Source organism: Osmia bicornis, chromosome 10, assembly GCF_907164935.1.
Source record: "Osmia bicornis bicornis chromosome 10, iOsmBic2.1, whole genome shotgun sequence".
Classification (NCBI taxonomy): domain Eukaryota; kingdom Metazoa; phylum Arthropoda; class Insecta; order Hymenoptera; family Megachilidae; genus Osmia; species Osmia bicornis.
This window is the reverse complement of record NC_060225.1, coordinates 4,412,871-4,437,622: the sequence shown is the minus strand read 5'-3', so window position 1 is coordinate 4,437,622 and position 24,752 is coordinate 4,412,871. Positions and strand designations below refer to the sequence as shown.

Genomic DNA, 24,752 nt, shown 5'->3' with positions numbered 1-24,752 from the left:
CCCCCCTCGACACGACACACTATTTCCCAACGATTTCAACCCCTCTACGCTCGTTTCTTCTGATCATTTCTCCCTTTTATCACCCTCGTACAAGAATATTCCTGCCGCTTTTGTGTCTTTCACTGCGAATGATAATACACCCTTTAAACGAAACCACGTTATCGATCCTCCTGCACAGGGAACAGACACCGGGCATTGATTGCGGCTGACAACATTCTTTTGTACCACATGTCACCAACTTTTCTCCTCTGAAACTATGCTGCTAGTCCTGTGTATCTGATATTCGAAGTTCGCCATTCATTATATAGAGCATGATCGTTTTTCTATTTTTTTTTCTAATCTGGATGATCGTGGTAAATTAATTTGTAGGGTGTAATTTTGAGTTAGGATAATTTGTCACTGGTGATTGATATCGTAGATTTAATATTATAGGGTGAGTTGCCCTAATAGAGTGAGTTATCCTAATTACTTTATGCACATGTTCTACCTATTTGTGATGTTTTTATAGAAATATAAACATTATGATTTTGTAGGAATTTTCAAGCTCAAATTTAAAATATAATAATGTTTAAGATTTATTTCCAATATTTGACTCACAGGAATGAGGAATAGCATATTATTCCTAGAAATTACTCCTTTATAGAGAGGAAATGGAATACATATAAATAAATAATACGACTGATAACTGTCGGTAGAAATACGTAAAATTTGTTGAAATTTTTAATTAGTGAAAAATTTTCCATAAACGGTCGTTTTGCTTTTACCTCAAACGTTGCCATTTTCCGTCGGAATCTCCCACGAGCAAACGGTTAACTTCGGTCTGTTTTTCATCGGAAACATCGAAATAAAAAAAAGTGGTACACGAATCGTGAAAAAATATCGAAAATTCGGCAACGGTATAGACTGTAAACGAAACGCCTACACAGAGAAGTAGCGTGGCAGGTGCAGGGACATCGGTGAAGCCGCACACGAGCGTGCGCTACTGCCTGCAGGATATCAGGACCGTTTTATAACTGTTACGACAGAAGAGGCAGGACGACATTCCATCGTCGGCCCGATTTGAATGCAACCTCACGAACGAATCCCGATAATTCGTTCCGTGGCCGCGCCTTCTCCACATTTTTCCCCCCCTTCCTCCTTAAATTCCTCCTCATTTATTTTTCTTTGCTTTGGGAAAAAGTCACTGGTCACATCCTTGCAGATTCCACCTTCCTGCATTTTATTCGTCTCTTCTTTTATTGTCTTTAAATAGCTATCGAATTATGGCCCATATCCAAAGATTTTATTATTATTTTTATTATTTCATTCGTCCTCTTTTCGAAATGTTTTTTCGACCACAATGCAGAACGTTCGAAACTACATAATTTTACATTTAATTATTTACCATATCTTCGGTAATTTCATAGATATTCAGGGCAGTGGACTCTTGTTATATTGCCACGTGATTTCAAAGAAAAACAAATTTTTTTCAAAATTCTTTACCATCACAATATGGGACGTCAAAAATTATATAATTTTGATTTCAACTCTTTTCCAAATCTTCGTAATTTTATAAATATTTAGGATACCATAGACTCTTATTATATTGCCACGCGAGCGATTTCAAAGAAAAACAAATTTTTTTCAAAATTCTTTACCATCACAATATGGGACGTCAAAAATTATATAATTTTGATTTCAACTCTTTTCCAAATCTTCGTAATTTTATAAATATTTAGGATACCATAGACTCTTGTTATATTTCCACGTGAGCGTCTACTATAATAATCATTAATTATATTGCTTTTACATATTCCTCCGGAGCGAATATGTGAATTTTGCTAGAAATAAATAAAAAATGTAAAGTTTAATGGCCGTGGGTTGTAGGTAGATGGATAACAGAGAGCACGCGACCAAGAATTTGTCCTGAATTCCAGGAGCTACACCTTTCTCACGGAGAAAGAAGTGTTTTATCGTGCTTCTTGCGGAAAGTATCACCTCGGAGCGGGTGCATCGATACGGAAATCGCTTTTCCTTGCTGGAAAATTTATCGCGCGTTCCGTTTCTACCGGACGATTCTACTTTACCTTCTCTAAATTGCTATTGCTATTTATTAACGCGACCGTCCCTCTTCCAGTCGAGTCGAAAATTCGTCTGAAATTCCTTCGAGCCGTTCACGGACGCTCGGTATCTCCTTGCTTTTTAAGTAAAACTCCTCTCGGAATAATTAATTTTTAGAGAACGTTTTTTAGAATGCGTTCGACCGTATTGAATTTTACATTTCGTTCGTATTCTTCGAATCAGTGTGAAACAACTCATCCGTTTATTTCACGAGTTACAGTCGCGGTACCGTCGGAAAATTCGTGCAAACTATTCGACAGAGCACTTCGATAAATTCCTTTAATTTCTTTTTCTGCCGAGAGTTCTCGACCGTGTTACACGGTATATCCTATTCGTTCGATGAAATTTCGATTTTTTTTTTTAGAGCTTGAAAAGTGCACGTGTACTGTTCGCCAACGAACAGGTTTACATTCTATAAATTGCCATAGGAATTATAAGCTCGCGGAATGCAAGAGATACAGACGCAGGTGATGTCATTTTTATTCTGCACTGCGTACGAAACATTTCTACATTGTCTTCGAAGATAACGTACGCGTAGGAGAGATTTAATAATATTGCGATAATAAATTAATTCTGTGCCTTTTATTCGTTTTTAATTATAGATTCATTGCTAAAAAGTGAATTAATGAAGTGATTTTGATCCTCCCGCCATTTTTCAATTGCTCAGAAGCGTAGAATTCAAATTTAAAATAGAAATTAAAATAGTAGAGGTATCGAATTAATTTGTACATTTAATAATTGAATTATTAGAAAAAGAAATGAAAAATAGATCTTGAATACCATTTACCCTCGGGCGGCGGACCATGGAGAGAGTCCCAATTTTAATATAATCTTGCATTTCATATACAAAACAGTGGGCCCATGGTGGTTGCATATAAATAAAAGCGACTATAGAATATTTCATCAAACTGCGAACAATCAAAGCTATTGCAATACTGATAAATATTCATCGCTCGCTGAACCGTGAAAAACTGCACTTTCGTCACCGATAATCTGTTAGAAAGTCGAAAAAAGAATGAACACAGAGGAAACAGGATTAAATTCATTCAGTTCTATAAAATTCTCTGCTTTGCGTTTAATATTCCTTTGGCAACATCTTGTTCGACCAAGTGGATAGAATCGCGTCGACGCATAGCCTCCGTTCGAATGCACTTTCCTCTCGCGACTGCATTCTTGCGCTCTCTGTGTATGCGAGCGCTAGGCACAGCAAACAGGAGAAAGATATTGGTTATTTAACATTACGAAACGACGAGAAGAGAAATTCTATTCCTTTGGAGAAAGGCGGGTAACGCTTCGGGAAAAAGTGAGAGCAGAACGTTGATTTGAGAAGATACGGGTTATCGACCGCTCTGGTAAATAATATTTCCTCGCGCCTCGACTCTCACGTAACAATGATGCATTTCGTAACGATGAAAGCGAATAAAACGCGTCCGATGCGAACACGTAGATCTATGCGTGCGGTAAAGAATATGTACAATGGTATAATTAGGTAGGGGACAGAATGGAGTGAAAAAAAAAAAAAAAAATGTGGACTGGATCTTTCACCATCCTAAAATTCTAAGCTCCTGAAATCCTAAAATTATACTATTCCAGAATTGCAAAATTCCAAAGTTCTAAGATTCTAAGGTCCCTAAATTCTGAGATTCTAAAATTTCGAAATTTCAACTTGTAGATTTCTAAGCTTTTGAAATTCTAAGATGCTAAGCTCCTGAAATTCTAAAATTCTAAAATTTCAAAGTTGTAAGATTCTAAGGTCTTGAAATTATAAAATTTCGAAATTTCAACTTGTAAATTTCTAAGTTTTTGAAATTCTAAGATTCTAAGCTCCAGATATCCTAAAATTCCACTATTCCAGAATTCAAAAATTCCAAAGTTCTAAGGTCCTGAATTCTTGAATTTAAAAATTTCAGAACACTGATATTTTGAGGTTCTATAATTCTTAAATCCCAAATTCTAGAATTTCAAATCTTCTAAAAGTAAAGATAATCATTGATAAGAAGATCCCAAATTTTACAAATGACCTAATAGAAAAAAAGTAGATTGCACTTATAAAGATTGACAAGAAAAATTCTGTCAATTCCTCGAAATGATATCGATGTTTTTCCTTTGATATTCCCCTCGCGAATAACTTTGTTTCGTATTGGTTAATCGATAAGAGAACTTCCCATCTCGAAAACTTCTTCAATCTCTCTGATTCCGTTTCCCATTTATGCAGAAATTTGCATTCAAATACCGGCAACAAAGTTTGTGAATTTATAGTTTCTCAGATAAATAAAATTCAGCAAAACTGTACTTCAAGATAGATCATTGCTATAAGAAACTGAAAATTCTTGTTTAATATTCGGAGGATGAAAAATTCTGTTGAAAATCGGTGGAAATATATTTTTCTCTCATTCAACGAAATATTTCAAGTTTATCGAGCTTCTGCCACGAGAAAAACATCAGACCAAACGAGCGAATGTATCGAATGAAATTCCGAAAGTTCGTAACGTGCGTGGAACAAGCCTAGCACATGTGATTAGAGAGATTAAAGGGAAACATTTTAACGTAAACGTTTCGAGAGAATTTAATTCACCTGAAAGCTTTCAGAGGGTATCGCCACGTTTCCAAAGTTACTGCAAAATTCACTTTGCGACGGGAGGGAGTTGTGCAATTGCAATATTTTCAATAGTACGATCGAATTCTCCTGCTTTTATCCCAACCAAAGTATAACGCATTCTTTCCTCTCGTTTTTCGAAGATACCATCATTTTTTACAAATTTTATACAATCATATCAGATTTGGAAACAGGCAACATTTTAAATCCATCAAAGATTAATCAAATATTATAATTGTTATTTTTCTAGTGTCCCTTTTCTTTGAATATAAAATGTCCCAGGTATTTTAAACAAAAATTTGTGAATTATTGAATATAAATATTAATGCATTGATTGCTTATTATGCACGCGTAGATGATTGAATTTCCATAAGAATACATCGCCTACATTATTAATCCTCGAATGGAGGACAATGGAGTAAATCATTATATTTTACAGTACATGTTACTTTATCCCTTTAAAAATTACTCTCTCAATATATGAAACTGTTTGGTTTAAAAATACTCATGTTAGATATATAAAATTAATAAATAAAGCTTATTAAAAAACAAAACAAATATCAGTTAACGAAATTTTCAAGAGCTTCAATTCTATGGAGATAATGTGATTTTTATAACAACGAGCCATTTTGTCCAGAAGTCCTAAAAGACTTGACTCCAGAAAAAGGAGACCATCGTAACTCCCACGATACAAACATTAATCCTACAATTTTCCACCCGAGCACCATCAATTTCTTCCTGATCTTCTCAGGTACAAGAGGCGCGACAACGAGCCATTTCGTCCACACAGGAGCTCGAAAGAAGGAGAAAAGAGATCGTTAAATCTTCTTCGTGTTACCCGTTGCTCACGTTCTATGCTTTCACGATTTCTCGATCTGGGGCTGCTCTCGAATCAGGTTGAAAACCAACCGACCGACTCTCGATCGTCGATCCGTGACACCTTAAGCGTGCTCTGCCTTGACTAGACACACACTCTAAACATCCGCACACACGTGTATCATAGAGAAATAAAAGGAGCAAGTTATGCCGCTTTTTCCGGACCGATCTCCTTCTACTCGCGTTTACGGCGAACACATACCGGGTGTCCTTGCGGAATGAAAGTACTCTGGAAAACGTCACTTCTCCTTCTGCCTATGAGTAACGCTATTAAAACCGCAAGCTTGCGAATTCTATACGTACAGAAGAGTATTTTCAACGTTCGTTTGCTTTCCCGAATGGAAAAGTTTCGAAATTATTGCAAGTATTTTAGCGAAGGCTAATTAATAAATTCGAACACATTCCACGATACGAATCGTTGATCAGGCACAGAGAAATCCCTTTGCGTAGTTATTGGAACTAATTGGTTGTATAGAAAGCGTAAAGCGATATAAATTGGAACAGAAGCATTTTTAATAGATTCTGTCGATCGGTGAATATCGGGAATGTTTCGTTATATTTTTTCACATAGAGAGGATATTTTTTTTTAATTTTTAGGATAAAAATGCCATTTTGGTAAAGTAATAAAATAGATTTAGATTTAAAATTGATATTAAATTAGTATTAGACTGTCATTAAATTATCATTAGATTAGCAGTAGATTAGTATTAGATTAGTATTAGATTAGTATTAGATTTCAAGTTTGTTGGTAATTTTTAATTCTAAAAATAACCCCTTCAATTGGAAATATTCTACTAAAATTTCTAATAATTTTCACTTAGAAATAATTTAATTTTAGATCGTTTTCCAAACGGAAAGCGATTCGAAACGACCATTCGGCGAGAAAAATAAAAATCGCAACACCGCCCGTTCATGGGCGCCCATCCGATGTCCTTCGACTGCCGCGATGAGAATTCTAATGCTGTTGAATTAACATAAAAGCATCGTTGAGCTCACCGCTCAAGATTTTCTAGATTGTTATTCCAAATGCGACGGTTACTCGTGAATTATTGCACCTGGCCTGGTACACCGTCGCGGAGATAATTCGTGCAATTTCGTTGGCCCGGGCCAACTTCTCTCGCGAATACCAGTTAAATTCACTTAGCTCTGTATCAGCATGATGCATTATCATGGTTGGCAACTGGCTCGACTTTGTTAAGCCTCTTTATATTAATTCAAATGCAAAGCATCCCGTTGAATTGGCAGTCAGACACGTGGAAGAAATTCAGTTATTTCCATATTGTTATTTAGAGACACTGCAGACTTTAAAATGGTTAATTTTCTTTATTCTGATCTGATAGTAATAAAGTGATATGCGATCAAATTTTATCTGATATTAAAATTGATAAGAAATTATCAATTGAGAAGTCAATGAAGAGCTCTTATCATTTGAGGGAATTACAGATTTTAGCTCAGGGAATTAATAACTGATATATGAATAATCATTTTTAATTAACACTTTGAGTGGTATCAAAAGTGTGGAAAATTTTTTGAGTCACTAATTTTAATTTTTAATAAATCTAATATATTATTATTCTTCTGTTGGACAAACAGTTTATATGTTAATTATTATTTATTTATTATTTATATGATAATTAATGTTTAGCAATCATCTGCAGGATAATTAGCATTTATTAATTGAAAGTACGTTAATTACTAATTATCAATTATTTAATAAGTTAAATTTGCAATCTAAATTTCAAGTAAGCTTCAAAGACTATAAAAATTTTGAAATTAAATTAATTTCCATCTTTTTAATTGCAGATTCGCCCAAAGATCATAGAAATATCCGAAAGAATTTCATCGATTCCCGAACGATCGATTTCGCGAAAGTGGATCGACAAACGTGAGATCCGGTCTCGGAAGGACGGAAAAATATGAGCATCTCGTGAAGTCGGTTAAAGTGCAGCTTTCAGACATCGAAGGGGTACACGATGGAAACCGAAGAACTCACTAGACTCGTAGACGAGATCTACAAGGTAAGAGATGCATCCGATTGTATCGATCACGAGAGATCGTTTCGACCTACTCGCATAATATTTACAGTTTCTCCTGGATGAGAGTAGAAACTGGTTGTAAGAAAGTTCTACGACACTTTCGATCAAATTAATCGGTTCAATAGAATTAAAACATCTTCAATTATTATTGATTATAAAAAGTAATCACATTTATCAATCATCTTCTGGAGTGAATATTATTTGTCAAAATGTCACAAATTGACATCCTGGTTACACCTCATAGAGTATGGAAAGGCTCGATTCAGCAGAATGTACAAAAGTAAGCTCGTTGGTGCAGTTAATCCGTCCATTTATCCTCCATCTGTCCCCCAATTGCGTTTACGCGAAAGCTGCTAGACACACACACGCTAACCGCAGAATTTCCCGATAATTAGGTGTCGCCTCGGAAAATTATCCGTCGCGAATACAAGCTACGAGAGAAGGAAAAGCGAGAGACGGGTTGTTCGAAGAGTCGTAAACGGTGTACGACGCTCACGGGAGCGAGAATGATTAGGCGGAAGGTAATCTTATTAGTCGTTCGACAGTCAAGCTTTCCTTTAAACGTCATCCCTCTTAGAAGGGGTGCAATTCCTTCTCGCCCCATTATACACGGAGACGTAGCCACTAACGACGGATATTTCGTGGAAAATACGAAAAGCATTTAATAAGCACGGTAGTTTGCCTTTACCCGTTTCCCCTTTCTTTACGATTCACTTTCCACCCTGATGCTGCATCGATTTCATGTTATTTCATGTAACGACACTGTTGACTTCGAGGAAACGTTGTTACACCTCGGAACAGGAATTTTCTTCGAGTTTATGGGTGAAATTATTGGGCTACGTTTTGCAGATAAAACTGCTTCACGTTGATTACTTATTTTTCACGACTGCAATTTTCTGCATCGGGTTATGCAATCTTGGTGCAATAGTGCAGTGGAATGCTTTTCGTAATAACTATAAATCAGATGTAATTTTATGACAGAAAAAGTATCGTAATATAATGTTTACGATACATCAATTTAAAGCTTAAAACTTCACGAAAATGACTGCATACGCCTCTCGTTAATATCACTAATAAAAAACGGCTAGTAGTTAGTCAAAGCTAATCTAAAATAATTGCATATTAAATGCTCAATTCGAAAACATAGACACTTCGACATGATTTCATGACATAAAAGTTTTCTAAAATAATAAATTAAAGTTTAAAGTTTGATGAAAATAACTGTATACACTGTTTATTAATATCTCTACTATAAAATGATTGATTAGTAATCAAAATAAACTTAAAATACCCAGTTTTGAATCAAAGAGATTCTGACATAAAATAATACTCGTACATCAATTTAAAGCTTAACTACAATTTCACTTTCTCAACTAAAGATTTCTACAGTCTCTACCAAATCTCAGTCTTTTCACTGTTAACATTCTGAGATTTCGTTTGAAACGTCTAGACGGACATCATTTGAAGCCATTGTAATCGAAAGATCCCCAAAGAATTTCCCTCTCGGTACTGTATTTTGCAGAAAGGAATACACTGAACGATTCATTTCATTCTCCATAATTTTCTTTTCCGCAAATCTCGCGGCAAGTCGCGATCTTTCGCATAGGAATATATAAAGATTCGAAGACAACAGGGATCTCTCAAAGCTTTCAGCATTTATAGACATCGTTTCGCGGGAAACAAGATTTCTATGAAGCTTATTATATTCCCGGATACAATAAGCAGTTTTAATTTAAACAGAACAAGACTCTCCTTGTAACGGAAGAAAGTCTCGATAACTATTCATAAAATTGTTTACACTAATTATCGTGGCTTTTAATAAAGTCTCTCGGTTAAGGTGCTGCCGTATCATGAACTAAGAGGAAACAATTACGAGCTCGAGTGAACCGGTTACTTGAACCTTTTATCCCGATCGGAAATCGTTAATAAAACGTGACAAATTACAGACACTCGGTCCAGCCGGGGTTCAAGTCCAATTAAATATGACCGAAGGAATTAATATTATCGTGAATGGGTTCGTTAAGACACCATCCTGGCCGAGAATTAGTAGCACTCTCTTCTACCTTTTCACTTTCTCCGCGACCCATCCCACGATCATAAATTCTGCGGACGCTGAAGTTATTAACGTAATTACCGGTGAAAAGCTTACGGGGGTAGAACTCCCCTTTCGCACCCCTGGTAATCGATCTAACGTTCGTTGGCCAGGCAGAAAATAAAGGACGCTGTTATAACTCGGCCTTCGTTTCGTTTTGTTTCCTCCTTTTTTTTTGGAGGGAAAGTGTACTTTAATTCAGTGGTATTAATTGGGAGTCACGAGAAATATTTCAGATAATAAATTAGGGAATATTTTTAACCATTTAAGGATTAAAAAATTTTCAAGTTTCTGACATTGTTATCTTCATTTGAATCCTAATTCCAAGAATTATATTGTAAAATTAAATTTATTGTAAATTGGTGAAAGTTTTGCATACACAAGAAAACTTTACTCAATCGGTGTTAATTATTCATTTAACAGGCGGGTATCGTTTCAAACACGCTGCGAACGATTTTCAGGACCGTGATCGGTGTTCGGGATGTTGTCGCATCGATAGTAATCCCGGATAATCCTTTAATTTTTGCGAACTCGATTTTACACAGGGAACGTCGAGACGGCGCGTGGAAAACCTAACCGGCTTACACTTGCACGCACGATGGCGCGTAAAGACTGGGCTATTTGTATCTACTGGCGCATATATTAATCATACGCGGGGTCTGTTTGTATAGCAACATACGTATCAATACAGGAGCCGTGTATTGATCGTGAAGCTGTGTTTGTACGGACATCCTCCTCTTTCTTGCATCCACACCTGTATGCTTCGGAATTTACAGATGCACTTAGCAGCGTGTTGCACCCATTCGTTTACACGGCTCGGCAGGAATACCATCGCGTGATAAATAATAAATGAGTTTTGTTAATTAACGGCTGAAACGTCAGGATTATATGAAATGTAATAGGATTTGCATCAACTTGCTGTGATGATATCCGATGTTTCGTGAGATATTGGTTACTGTTCGGTGGTGTATGGATAATTGTTGGTCATTTATTTATTTATTTATTTATTGAAGGATAAATTGCATATATTGGAGTATCAAACAAAAATTTAATGAAGAATATCATATGTTTGTACTGAAGGAAATAAAAGTGGGATTGAAATATTTCTTTTTTCCTTTTTTCAATTAATATTCTATATAGTGTTATTCAAAATACGATCGGTATATATTTAATCAAAATAATTTTTATATTCTTTCTAATAATTAACTAACTTTATTGTTCCATTATTGTAAAATTGCTGGTATATTTTTAAATTAAAATCTTCGTATTTAAATTAACCCTTGAACGAAGTAGATACTAAGAATACAGGAAAATGCACATGGATCCATAATCTTTCGCTTATCGTTCGAACAAAAGGATACGTGTAATAAGTTCCATAAAACATGCTCGCGACTGGTGTATGCATCGGAATCGCAGCGATAAGGTGAAATAAAAGCGAAGCCGGTCTCCAAGGGGTCTAATAAATTTTCCAGGGAAATCGCCGCGATAAATCAGCGAGTGAGGTAAATCACAGGAAAGATTCCGGAAAGAAAAGAAGCTAAGGAGAAATAAGGAAGGAAAGATCTCGCTCGTGTCTCGTTACGATCTCGATTTCCTCGGAAGGTAGAGGGTACGGTTCTGTTAGAAAATAACGAGGTAACTACAGGTTAACGCCGTTATCGCATGACGAGGTTTATGGGGTCCCATCGCCGACAAGCGAGCCCCATGGCGAGAGTATATCACGTACAGCACAGTTATGTTTCAACGGGGTATATTCCGGTGGCTCACCATAGGGAAACCCGTGGCTGAGAGAAGGATGCCGGTGGATATTAATTGGCTTCCGATCTACATCGAGACCACCATCGAGACACCCCTTGAAACAGGTGCCCGCGAGGCGTTGCAACCCCTGACCAAACTGCATTCATCACTGTGTACGCGTGTACGAGATACACGCGCCACACAAATACCCGAGTAATTTATCTGGAACATGTAATAATCCAATCGAATGCAAACAACTGTGTTTATACCACCAACTGGCAAGTGACCTACAAGCTCGACACAATTATAGTTTGTCAGTACGCGGAATATCAATTCACGTAACTTGGTATGAGCCAGGAGGGCGGTCTGACTTTTTAAAAACGTGGAGTGGCTCCTAAAAATGTGGATTTTTACCGCTCCAAAATATTTTTAATTTCGTTCATTTCAGAATCTCGAAAATTACAAATTTTCAAAATTTCAAAATATCAAAATATTAGAATTCAAAAATTTAAGATTTCCTACATTTCAGAATCCTAAAATATCAAAATATCAAAATTTCAGATTCCCTACATTTCAGAATCCTAAAATTTCAAAATATCAAAATATTAAAATTCAAAAATTTCAGATCTTCTACATTTCAGAATCCCAAAATTTCAAAATATCAATATATTAGAATTCAAAAATTTCAGATTCCCTACATTTCAGAATCCCAAAATTACAAACGTTCGCAAAAAAGGGTTAATGAATCTTTCTCAAAAAAAGAAATTTGCTCAGAAGTGAATTACCGAATCGTAAGCAGTGAAACTTTGAGGCTATAAAATTAAAATGCTACGAGTTAATGTTCTTTTCGCGCGAACATTGTTGGGAATATTAAAAAATGAATCCCCTGGACCGTAAATGGAGTAGGGGAAGCAGTGAACGACAAATGGTCATAATGAATGTCCTAATGAATATGCACAATGAGCGGCCCCTCGTTAGGACACGTGCCATGCCTGCTTGGCCAACTAAACCACGTTAGTCGCGGCTTACCAACCATGGCAGGGCTTGCTCACCTTTTTAAAGGTTATTAATGGTGTTGTAACGGGCTGCTTTGAAAACTCTATACCCCATGGAGCATGGCTTATCGCAGTTTCTTTTTTGTCTTTGTAATTGAGTGGATGATGCTACCAAATAAGGAATGAAAATTTGGCAATATCGAAATTTTTAGCATGGCTGCAAAATTAAAAAATTTTGTTGTTCCTCGAAAACCACCTCACCGGTTAAGGGTTAAGAAAAATTTAAAGCAGTTAAAATTACGAATCAGAAAAAAGGGCCTACAAGAATTCCTAAGAATCTACAAGTATAATGCAAGAAATAAAATAGCAATGGAAATTATGCAAAACAGGAGTGGATAAATGGGAAAGAGTATTCGATGGATAGAAATAAATATCGCGACTCGTTCTATCGGGGAAAAAAGAAGGAAGTCTCGCGTCGTAAAATCTTGATAGAGGGGGGGTGGAAAAGGGTGCGCGTGCACTCGGCTCCCAGCTGGGGAATAGTTAATAACGAAATCTGGATGCAATTTCGATAAAATATCGTTCTTGCGCCGGCAGGCAAGCCCGTGCTTCGAGAAGTACACGTTATATCTATCGAATAGTTAATAACGTAGATAATTTTTCCCTTTTTATTTCTTTTTTTCGTTATCGCACTGTTTAATACGATCTCCCCGCAACGTTGTTAGCGACGCGTATCCAATTAATGAGACGGGTATTTTTTCGAAAGTGTTAGTCGCCGAGACGGCGCAGACCGGCGCTTCGTGTCTCGATATTTTAAACCGTTAATGAGATAGAAATAGTAATGAAGCGCTCCTGGATGCTTCTATGAAGAGTTATATCCCCTGAATGAGACGCGAACTCACCACCGGCTTTCATTTTCACTTTCTTCCCACTCGTCTTTCTCCGGATCCTTTTCACCGACGCTTATCGAGTCTTCTTAACTCCTTTTCCTTTTCTGTCTCACGATTCGGTGGTATTCTTGATTGTGAAAAGCATGAAAATGTACAGTATCGAGTAAAAGTTCGTTTGGTCATAATTTTGGAAAAATGAATGAGTTTGTAAAAAATTCAATGTTCTATATAAAATACGATAATTTCAAATTCAATTCAAAAATGACTATAATGATATGTATATATGCCAATGTCAAAATATTACATAAATATATATTTATTACACCTGAAGAGAACCTCAAATAAAGGATCGAAACGTTAGAAAATGAATAATGATAATTTTGTACATTACTTAAAAAAATTGATAAATAATAAACATAGAATTCCCATAATTAAATTGTTTAATAACTAAACGATTCCTCTTATTCAAAACTTTTTAATTACCGAGAAATAATTATGTAGAACTATTATGGAACAAAATTTCTGAAACTACTCAACTGATGAAATCAATTATCCTGATACGGTTGTTTTAGCAATGCTAATTATATCGTTAATGCTTCGCGAACGTACCGAACTTATTAAATCGGAATTATCATATAAATTCAGGGGTAATAAACGAGAATACGTTCACTGAACAAATAAATTAAATAAATGTAATAATACCATAATGAATACAAATCCTGGATAATCCTGGATATAGAACCTTTTTATTAATAACTGATCAAGTTTTATTTATTCACTTTCATATAATAAATTCAATGTAGTTGATGCAAATTTTTCAAAACGCAATTGGAAACGCGATATTGGACAGGTAACGCTTGTTTCATGGTTAATGGGGGAGAAGCTGGTTAGAATCGATGCGCATACCCAGCGTTATCATACCGAGGCACATTGTCGTCATTTGAGAAGGATACAGATAGAGAAAGGAACTAGAAACGGTCAATTAAGGGCGAGGATACCAAGTTCTGCGGCCGCATACCTTACTGACCGGATAACAGACCTGTCGACAAATTCCCCGGCCCGTGGTAGATTTTTATCATCGATTCTGTACCGTGAACACTCGCAAATTAAGCCTCGTTGGAATCGTCGATAACCGGTGCAGGTTGTGGGGAATCTTTGGGATTCTATCTCGATAACGTAATTTCGTGATGGAATTTCTGGAAACCGGTATCGATTCTCTATTAGACCGACTCGTTTGATATCGTTACGGTACCGATGGATACAATCAAATGATCTTCTCTGAATTGATGTTAATTAACAGGATTTAAGAAATAATGAATTCGTCAATTTTTATTTACCGATACAATTTCATGACATAAAAGTTTCATAAAACACTGTTTGTATTATATCAATTTAAAGCTTAAAGTCTGATAAAAATGACTATATAAACGTTTCATTAATATTTTTAATATAAAATGAATGGTTATTAATTATAGCGAACAATGATCAATTCAAAGGCTGCATTAAGTTAACGAAGGATCAGCAAACATTGATGGGCGATTTATACATCAAATTGATATATCATAAGTGATACTTTGCAACACTTTTATGTCATGAAATCATTTTTGAAAATTTGCTATTGGTATTGGAAACCAATTATTTGAAATTCGTGGAGCATAATAACCATATTTTTGTTTAAAGTTTGTTGATTGAAAACAAACTCGTTTATACAACAAACTAATGATTTTGTAATTTCTGAGTCTTCTCGTTTAATTAGAAACTTTTGAATATAGGGCCAAACCATTCATCTACTCGATTCCATTAACATGGTGTACAAATTTTCTCCCAACCTTTCCAAACATTCTATGGAGAAAGCTAGTTTCCGAATTTCCAGCATTTATGATGCTTATCCAGGTGTTTCGGGTTTCCCAGCCAATTAATTGTCAAGGCAGTCAAGCACTGCGAGGCATGTGTTTATGCGAAGAGCAGACATGCAACTGACGTAACCATAGGCTAAACATTGAACTTCTCTAAGTGGCAAACTTGGAAAGAAAAAGTAATAATTTTACTACCGACGTGGAATACCGGATAAGACATACGCGAAAATCATGTTCATGGTTTTCCACAAATTGTTTCGCACGTACTGTGAAACAGACGAAACGTGCCGATTGAGATCAAAATTCGCGACGGCGTTACTCGATCGAAGGTGGAGCAAACGTAGCAGACATTGGCTCGCGGCCAATTATAAATTTGCCTTTATGCAAAAGACGTGCCTGCGTGCGTCTCTTCATGCAAATTTTTTCCAACGCAATGCCAAGCCCACCGTCCGACGTCGAGGAACTGTTGTCCACCGTGGTCCGAATGGAAAAATGAGAAAAACGAATCGATGACCAGCAAGTACGATAACGGAATGACCGAGTACTGGACTGGCAAAACCTATTGAATATATGTATCTGGGAGATTTGTTTCGATGAGGCAATTTGAATTCCAGCTTTATTACTTCTCCGTACTCCTTTATTACTCTTTTCACTCGGAGATTGGTGATATTTTTTTTTTTTCAAATCAAATCACGGTGGATCGGGTGAAAAATTTCCAAACGAATCAAATCGCTTCTAGGAAGTAATCAAAGCTACGCACGGCCGACCATGTAGAGCAGAGAATAATTATTTCTTTAGAAAATTATTTTTTTATTATTCTATAGTCATTCAATATTTAAAAATATCTTAGAATAATTCCATTAATAATATTATTCAAAATTGTTCTTTTCTTTAAGTATTTGAGTATAATTATTTTATGGTATCCATTTATGATTTGATAAATGAAAATAATATGAAATTGGGGTTCTCTCCATGGTCCGTCACCTGAGGGTAAATCAAGTTACTAATAAAATTTTTACCTTAAATATTTTTTTACCCTCATTTTTCCTGATTACTTAACTAAATTAAAATCCTAATAATATTAGTCATTCGTGACCCAGGTGGCAGTGAACGTATAAATATTAATAACAGGTTTCTCAAGACGTATGTATATATACACGTCATTCATAGTGAAAGGGTTAACTGAATGCTCGCGAACGGTTGTAACGTCGCGTTTCAAAAGCAAATATGCAAAGTCGAACGGGAAGACGGAATATTTTCGCGGGTCACATAGCATGAATTTTTCTTTGCCGGAAATACAGTTGGAAAAGAACGGTACACGCGCGATTTGTCACGGGATCTCCCTGAACGACGTCTCCTACGGCATTAAAACGGTGAGATAAATTTTACGACGTGTCATTGCGCGAGTTGTTTGGCAAACAAAAAAAGAATGCCCCCTCGATTGTCGTAACTTGAATCTCTTTATAGCGTTGCATATGAGCTTTGCTTCTCGGAAGTTCGACGCTGGTAGCGTTATCATTGCCGGGAATGAAAATGTATAGAGAATATTCTTGGTAAATCGCCAACACAATTGGCCCTTTCTCTCAAATAATTAACTGGATTATTTCATGAGCATAAAGCAATGAAAGATGATCTATTATTAACACTAGAACAATCAGTATCGATACAAAGCTAATATTGAGCTGGAAATTAATTTCACAAAATTTAATAGATATTTTGATAAAAGCATTTTAATAGTTTCTATAACTTATGTTATTATTTAAAATTTTCTTTGTTTCTTTTATTTGCCTATCTTAAAAAAATCATATCACTTGGAATTGAAATCAATTACAAAAGATTAATTTAAATTAAATTTAAAAAGTTACAACACGTACAACACGTATTAGAATTAAAATGAATTAGAAATTAATTAATTAATATTAAATTAAAGAAGTTGTACTTAAAATTAAAACTAGTTAAAAAGTAAGGTGAATTAAAAAGGTCGTAACACCTAGGTTTGAAATTAATTGGAATAAATTAAATTTTAAAACGTCATAGCACCCAGAATTAAAATTAATTAAAAATATATTAAATTAAAAAATCGAATTAATTAAAATTCAACATAGTAATTATGTCACACTGTGACAAAATTATATTACACAAATCTATCAATTTCATTCATCTGATTACTATTGATACATATATAATTCCCACCTGAAATAACAAGTTTCCTCTTACCATAAAACAAGTAACAGGTTAAACTGCAAGAAAGATTATCAGAAATGGAATTGATCGACTAGATACATAGTAAAATCTAGAACTAATCGAGCATCAAGAAAATTCCACGAATTTTACCACCGAGTACTTTCTCTACTCCATATCCGTCGTTTATGTCACACTTTCCTCAGCAATTCCAACATCGCTCTTGAACGTATCCGAGCAAGACGAGGCAACTTTTTTTTTTCCATCCAAGCCACCATTTTCCGTTACAGCCGATCAGAAATTGGTCTATGGTAATTTCCCTCGTTTCTCTTCGACGTTGCTCGCTTTTTTTCCTCTCCATTCGTCGTTCACGAAATTGCCGAATGCACAGGGGCACACGTGCGCTTCTGCAGGAATGGATGTTTTCCTGGCTTCAGGAATTCCGTATGAATATTTATGAGCGACCATCTCCGACCTGACCGCGTTGGATGGAATCTCTGTTTCCATCCCTCCTATCCCTCTATCTTTCCCCTCTGGTATTCTTTCTGCTCGATACATCTCTCATTTCTCTTTTCCGCGATCGTTATAATAACGTGTCTATATAAACATCGTTAAATTCAAAGATCGAGGCGGTCGACAGGAAGAGATGAGATTAACGGTAGAATAATTCCAGAGATTTCAATTCTAGATTCATTATTTTCATTGGTTTAACTAAGTGGATACCAGGGTGGTCTTGATCTGTTTCAAAAATGTGAAGCGGATCGTTTATAATTCAAAAATTTTAACATTCCAAAGTTCCATTAGCCAAAAATTTCAGATTTCCGAACTTCCACAGTTCCACAATTACGATTTGTATTTCTAAAATTTTTAAGGCTCAAAATTCAAAGCTTTAAAATTCAGATTGCGAAATTCAAATTTTAAAGTTCCAAAATTCAAGCCCCGAAATTTGCAACTCTTCTGGATTAGTAAATCAGGAAAATCGGGAATCCATTATTCTATAAATAAGAAGCTGTAGAAGAACAATCGTAATCTACCTTTGAAAGAGTAATCATTAGAAAACTCTGCTTTAAGAGAAGAAAAGTGCAATCCGAAGGCAACTGAGACTCGAGTGAGACAATTAAAAAGCAAGCTTTAATTAACAGAAAGAGAGTAAGAAGGCAGGAGCAAACTAATTAAAATTAATGGAACAATGTTCTCTTAAGGATAAAAATTGCATTCTTTAATTCAAATAAAGACTTCGTTATTCTACAGTTAATCCCTTGGCAATGATAAAATGACTTTTATTCAAATTGTGCAACGTCGAAGTAAGAAAATTAATTGCTACAAATCCGTAATATTTACTTCACAAACGAATAATTACAGAAATAAAATGAATTACAATCTTTCTGCTAAACGTATCGAATTGAGACTGTAAAGAAATCTCCTGAAAGCACGAGCGAAGAAGCGGTGTAACGGTGATAAAAGAAAGATAAAATACGTTCCAAGAAACCATGGCACTTTTAATTCCACGGATGGCGGACCATAGAGAGAGTCCTAAGAGCATGCACATTCTACTTAATGCAACCGTATCCACGATAAAATTCGATCAGTTGATCAACAATTAAGAATGTCATTAATTATATTATGATTAACAATAATAATTATGTCAATAACAATAATTATCTTTGCATCTGATGTTTCCTTAAAAAGTGTGATTCAAGGCTTTCACGGAATCTGGAATCGCTTTGTTTCAACAAATCGGAGAACGTATCGTGATAGAGCGTGTCTGTACAAATTTCAAGATAAAGTAACCAGCTTTATTACTTATCACGTCAAATAATGCAATTTCCTCTTGCGAACGTGAAATCTGGTCGTGAGTCATATCTGGAGCCGATATAAATTGCCCGAGGGGACAGTTCGGAACTGAAGCATTAGAGTCTTGTTTCCGACGTGGAAAAACTTTCTTCGATCTTCTTTTTCTTCTATAACTTATTTCCAGATATAGATCGAATTTTCACCGACTTCTTTTTTTACCAACTTCTCTTTACTGGATCTAGTTCGATCTGCTAGAAGTTTGCTGTAAAATATCTGCTTTATCTGTCCTCCATCTAAAGAATCGTTCTCGCATTTCCCAAAGAAAGTGCTAAGATTCTTCTGTTTTCGACAAATCTTTATTCTATCTTCACATCTATTACTTTTTTTGAAAGGCAGATTTTCATTAAGAATTAAAGAATTATTTAATTTAAAATATTACTGAATAGGTATATTAAAATTTTCCTTGTACAAGTAATTGAGCTACATGATACGAGATTTTCCCTTTTAGAGGAAACTTCTTGGCCTACTTCTCTTTACATCTGCTTCGAAGTTTACTTCTTATTCAAAGGAAAACCGGCTGTTCACTCTGCTGGAAAATGTCTATTCCGTTTCATTTCCTGCTTGGAAAGGCAAATTTCTAAAATTTCTGAAGATCTGCGGAGCAACGTTCTCTCTCCTGAATCGTGATATGAAACTTGATCGCACTAATTTTATTTTACACGAAGTGAAATGTTTCAAAATTCACATCCTTATAAATTTCCTTCAATTTTCAATTGTATTGTTGTACAGGTACGAAGTAATTAATGGTATTTCATTGTTATTCAGTTCCTCGATCACTGACAAACTTTATTCAGGAATTGTTAGACGTACAAACGCCAATGAATCAGCTTTTACCTCGTTTCCCGTTAAAATACAACACTCGTAAAAATATTTCAACGTGAAAGTATATTTTATGTACGCTAGATACGAACATTAATTACACACTTTCTATGCTTTCGAAAATTTTTATGTAACTACCTCTGAACAAAGAAAAAAAGCAACCGATGAAATTATTAACAATACTATGTGAAAATTATATTAAAACCGGTAGTACGTTTCCTTTGAAAATTCTACGGTTGATGAGCTGAACATTCCAGTATGATGTTATTATTTATAATTAAATTAATAAAATATGATTATTCAAGAAAAACAAGTATTGATCTGAATGTATAATACTACTGGATCCAAAGTGTGCTCCAGTAACAAAAATAAATTGAAAATGTAGAATAAAATTTGATTATAATTAGCTTTGCTTTTGAGAGTTTATAAAAAATTTGTTTATAGTAGATGAAAATCTCACTTCTCTTGTTAATTTAATACTAATTAATAATAAAATAAATAATAATTACAGTTAATATCGTAACAGATTTTCCTATAAACTTGACAACTTTTTAAATTCAATTTTCTCAAGAACACTTCATATAAGAAAATTTTACTTTCAATCTTGAAATAAAGTTTTCTCGGTTGTACACTCGAGGCCAAATTAGGATTCCCCAGGAAAAATGGTGTCTCAGGCATTCCCGGGGAAAATGACAATGCTTCTCCTATATCGCCAGTTTCCCTAGGGAAACCTCATTTGATCGCAAGAGTACCATGAATACTATATACACCATATATTATCTAAAATCAGAGTAACTTCCTACTGTTCAAAAACCAGTCGAAATTTTCTTCAGATTATCAGTGCAGTACCGTTACAGGCCAAACGGCAAACTTTCTTCCGATATGCTTATCACGACCAGTTTCAGGATTCCAATAAAACACTCGTCGCAAGTGTACACGCCGCGTTCGTGCTGTTCGTTTTGTCGAGTTTCCCGTTTTGTAACAGTACCGACTGGTAAAAGTTGCCGGCTCGATTCTCGCTCCCCAATGAATACACAGCATCGATGGCTTGTTTATCGAAACTTTCTTTTGAATTTTCCAGCCGACGGAACGATTATCGAAAACGAACTCATCATTTACCAAAAAAAAAGAACAAAAGAGAACGAACAAAGCGAGAAAGTAATAAAGACCTTTCGTCGAGGTAAGAATAGACCGCGATAATAACCGAGCTGGTAATATCGCGCGAATCGACGGAGTAATTCAACGATAAAAGTTAAGCCGCTGGATAAACGAGACCGCGCACCATCATTTTTCCTCCGGTTAATCGTTCGGTCGGCGAAAGAAAGCTCCGTTTTGCATTTCTTCCGTTCCGGAGAAAATTGTAGAGACCACCCTTCTAAAGTCGCAGCTATCACCGGCTTATCACGGCTTCCCTGCGAACCCCGTGAAATTGTATACCACCGTCTGCTTTTAAATGCCGCGGGACATTGAACGAGGAACTCTCTTTCGAGGGCAAGTGGAATGATCCAAGCCTTAATGGGAAATAATAAGGAACTTGGTCGTGCGCTTGAATATCGCAGGGATATGAACAGGAACGTACACGAACGATCTGTTTCCCGGAATATTTCAGACATTTCACTGGAAAATTTAGCTGTTCTATGATTCTCAGAGAAATTATTTCACGGTTAACAATAATGGTAAGGCTGAATTTACCATTATTGATACGTGAAGAGTTTCGTATATTGGGTCTCTCTCCATGGTCCGCCGTTCGAGCGTTAAATATATTCTGATAGTATTCGATGAGAACAATTCAAAAATACCTTTTAACTTTACAAATCTATCTATTCTAAAGTTATATATACATAACATTCAACGAAATTAAAAATAAGACACCAATTATATCCAATTATTAATTTTCTCGTCTCTTTTTATTAAAAAAAATTTTACGAATTATCAAATGATACTTTACTTTAATTCTTGTTGAACATTTCCTTTCTACAAATTGTTCTCCAGTTTTTCCTATCACAATCGGGTAAAAATCGTTCACTGATAAGTACCGCGCGTACAATTGGGATCTGTAGCAATATCGACAGGTAGTGGATCTAGGAGTTTGTTCAGCGGTGGTGTTAGGTCGAAGACGATAAAACCGATCAAGAGAATAATTGCGTGGACGACGGTTGGCTCCCGTTTCGATTACGGTCCTGGACTTACGGTGCAACGTGTTTTAATGCCTACGAGAAGTGGCCGATCTCCTCTCGAACAACCGAGCGAAAGCAACTTTCTCGCCATGCCGCGTGATCTTTCGCTTCACGAGTTCCTCCACGAACGACAATCCAACGCGATTTTCCATTCGGCGAACACGTATTTTCAGTCAGCTAACCGGTGACGTTTTTTGCCACGTGTTCGACTTTGACGTTTCCTAGTACCTTGCTCTTCTATTATAGCGTTCTCATCGTTGCACTTCTATCATTTATTAGTGCATTCAATTTATACTTTAATGATATATAAAATTATATAGAATTAAGTTCATCTATTAATTTTGAATGATTGATGTAAGTTTGAATTATACCATTCCTTCATATTTTTTTTAGAAGGGGGATGAATTAATACTGAATAATACTGTGCCCCCAAATTCTAATAAAAAATTTTTAGTTGAATTACAGTAATTAGACAAAAGACTACCTACAAAATCACACTACTCCAAAAAAATTCTTCTTTTTTGAAAAAAAAAAAAAGAAAAAACAACTTTAACTCCAACCAGTAGTTCGTTCATAATTTCACAAAAGAGAACACCAAGTTGCACTTAAAATTTTATCTCTTGTTTCTTTAACCTGTTTTCCTTTTTTAGAAGTAAAATTTACATGTTTATATCATTTTTGCAATTATAATTAGAAACCACTGTCATAAATCTTAAAATTCATATGTCACAGAATATATTAAACGAACGATCATAAGCGGAACAAGTTGCAATAGTTTCTTCGATGATTGTGCAATCAAAAGTGCACCACTGCATTGTGAGAAGGTCGTAGGTGTTCTCAGGTAGGTTAGTCGCCCAACAGGTTTCCATCGTGACCAAGGATCTCCTGGAAGTAGCGTGGAAAGTCCTTCGTTTGCCATTGGAGAATACCAAAGAATGTCTTCCGGAAAAGACGAGCTCGCATTGATTTACATTCGTTACATGCTTCAGTGGTTACGCGTGTCTATATCAATTTTACAACAATTTACCACGAGTTCTAATTAATTCTCGTCTGGATAGCTCATTATTTTCCAATTTCCACAGAATCACCGTCGTCCTCTGGTTGATATTTAATTAGTTATAATTCATATGAGAAGTTAAATAGCTAACAATAGTTTATACCAAAAGGAAAGTATTACGTTCTGATTCTTATGTACACACTTTATCGCCGAAAGTAGAACAGACAACGATAGTTTTCCCGATCATTATTGTCGATTATGCTTGTGCAATCGTGACTGCAATTCCGCCAGAAAGGTCAAAGGTACTTTCCTCTATAGTTAGGTAGAATGACGGGTTTCTAGCACGGTGATTTTCATGAAAGCACACATTGTTTGTGTCCCCTTTTGTACAACAATAATTTGTTCGAAAGAAACTTTGATTACATGTATGACGCTTAATTGAATAGCAATTAGAGTTTTGTAATTACATTAACACTTTGAATACCATGTCACCCACACACGAATCCCATAATTTTACTACATATTTAAAGGTATGTTAGTTTACAAATAACTAATTAATTTTATTGAAAATAAAATTCCTCTCCGTAGGGATTTTCGACGAATTCAAAATGTTAATTAATTAATCAATTTCAGTTTGAAATTATATTAGTTTGAAATTCAAATAGCCAGCAATTAATGGCTCCGGTAAGTCTAGAATTTATTCTCCTGGTATGTAGCACACCGGAATGAATCAAATCGAATAGGTCAGCATTCAGATAGATTGATTAAACACAGAGGAGCTAGGCGTGAAGTAAGATTTATACCCGTGTACATTATATACACGAGAATAGAAATTTGCACACCTGAACTTCAACATATTTTATCGGTAGGAATATTCCAAGATTAATTGTACACTCCGAGAAAACGGCGATAAAGGGGAAATAGAGATTCTCAAAATTTTCATTTGAAAACGCTTACACGCAAAAGGCGGGGGGCACAGACCTAATCATATGTGGAGCCTCCCCCTATATCGTCATTCTCCTCGGGAATGCCTATGGGATGAAGGGGAGGCCTACGACGAAATTTTGGAACCCTAGAAAACCTATGGGAAAGATCAGAAATCGGAAAATCTGAGAATGCCTTTAAGGGAGGAAGGAAGGGAGGCTGGGGTCATCAGTGTACATTTGATATTAGAAATTTTTTAATTATCCATTTTACACGTGCTATAGGTACTATGTTTCTTTCAAAAGATCAAGTACTTTGTAGTAAGCTTGTTTTATAAATGACTAGACATATAACAGCCATGAAGGAACTACGGTTTCCATTTAAGCGAACATCGATACCATGCTCCGTTAATCAATTACGTTAGATAGCGAGAAGCTGGCGCATCTGAATATTTAGTAGAGTGTTATTTAGCGCAAGACATTAATTCCGTTACTTTGGCGCGTTTGCCTCCAAGTTCGATCTAAATCACTTTTACAGATACTGGTAAATAATTGTCGCGTTACGTCCTGATCAATCGATGATCGATGCTTCTAATTAATAATGTATATCTGGGATATAGACT

At 35.6% G+C, this 24,752-nt stretch overlaps 1 protein-coding gene and 1 long non-coding RNA gene across 4 annotated transcripts in view; one reads left to right on the top strand and one right to left on the bottom strand.

The window, feature by feature from the left end:
• LOC114873833 overlaps window positions 1-24,752 on the bottom strand; it is a 167,105-nt gene that overhangs the window by 20,169 nt on the left and 122,184 nt on the right. The gene's annotated exons all lie outside the window — the stretch shown is intronic.
• Window positions 1-24,752, top strand: part of LOC114873832 (general transcriptional corepressor trfA) — a 138,408-nt gene that overhangs the window by 5,226 nt on the left and 108,430 nt on the right. The window contains exon 2 of the mRNA XM_029182563.2: window positions 7,376-7,590. Coding sequence (XP_029038396.2) covers window positions 7,546-7,590 — 45 coding nt within the window. The 5' untranslated portion in view covers window positions 7,376-7,545. The remainder of the gene's footprint in view (window positions 1-7,375; window positions 7,591-24,752) is intronic.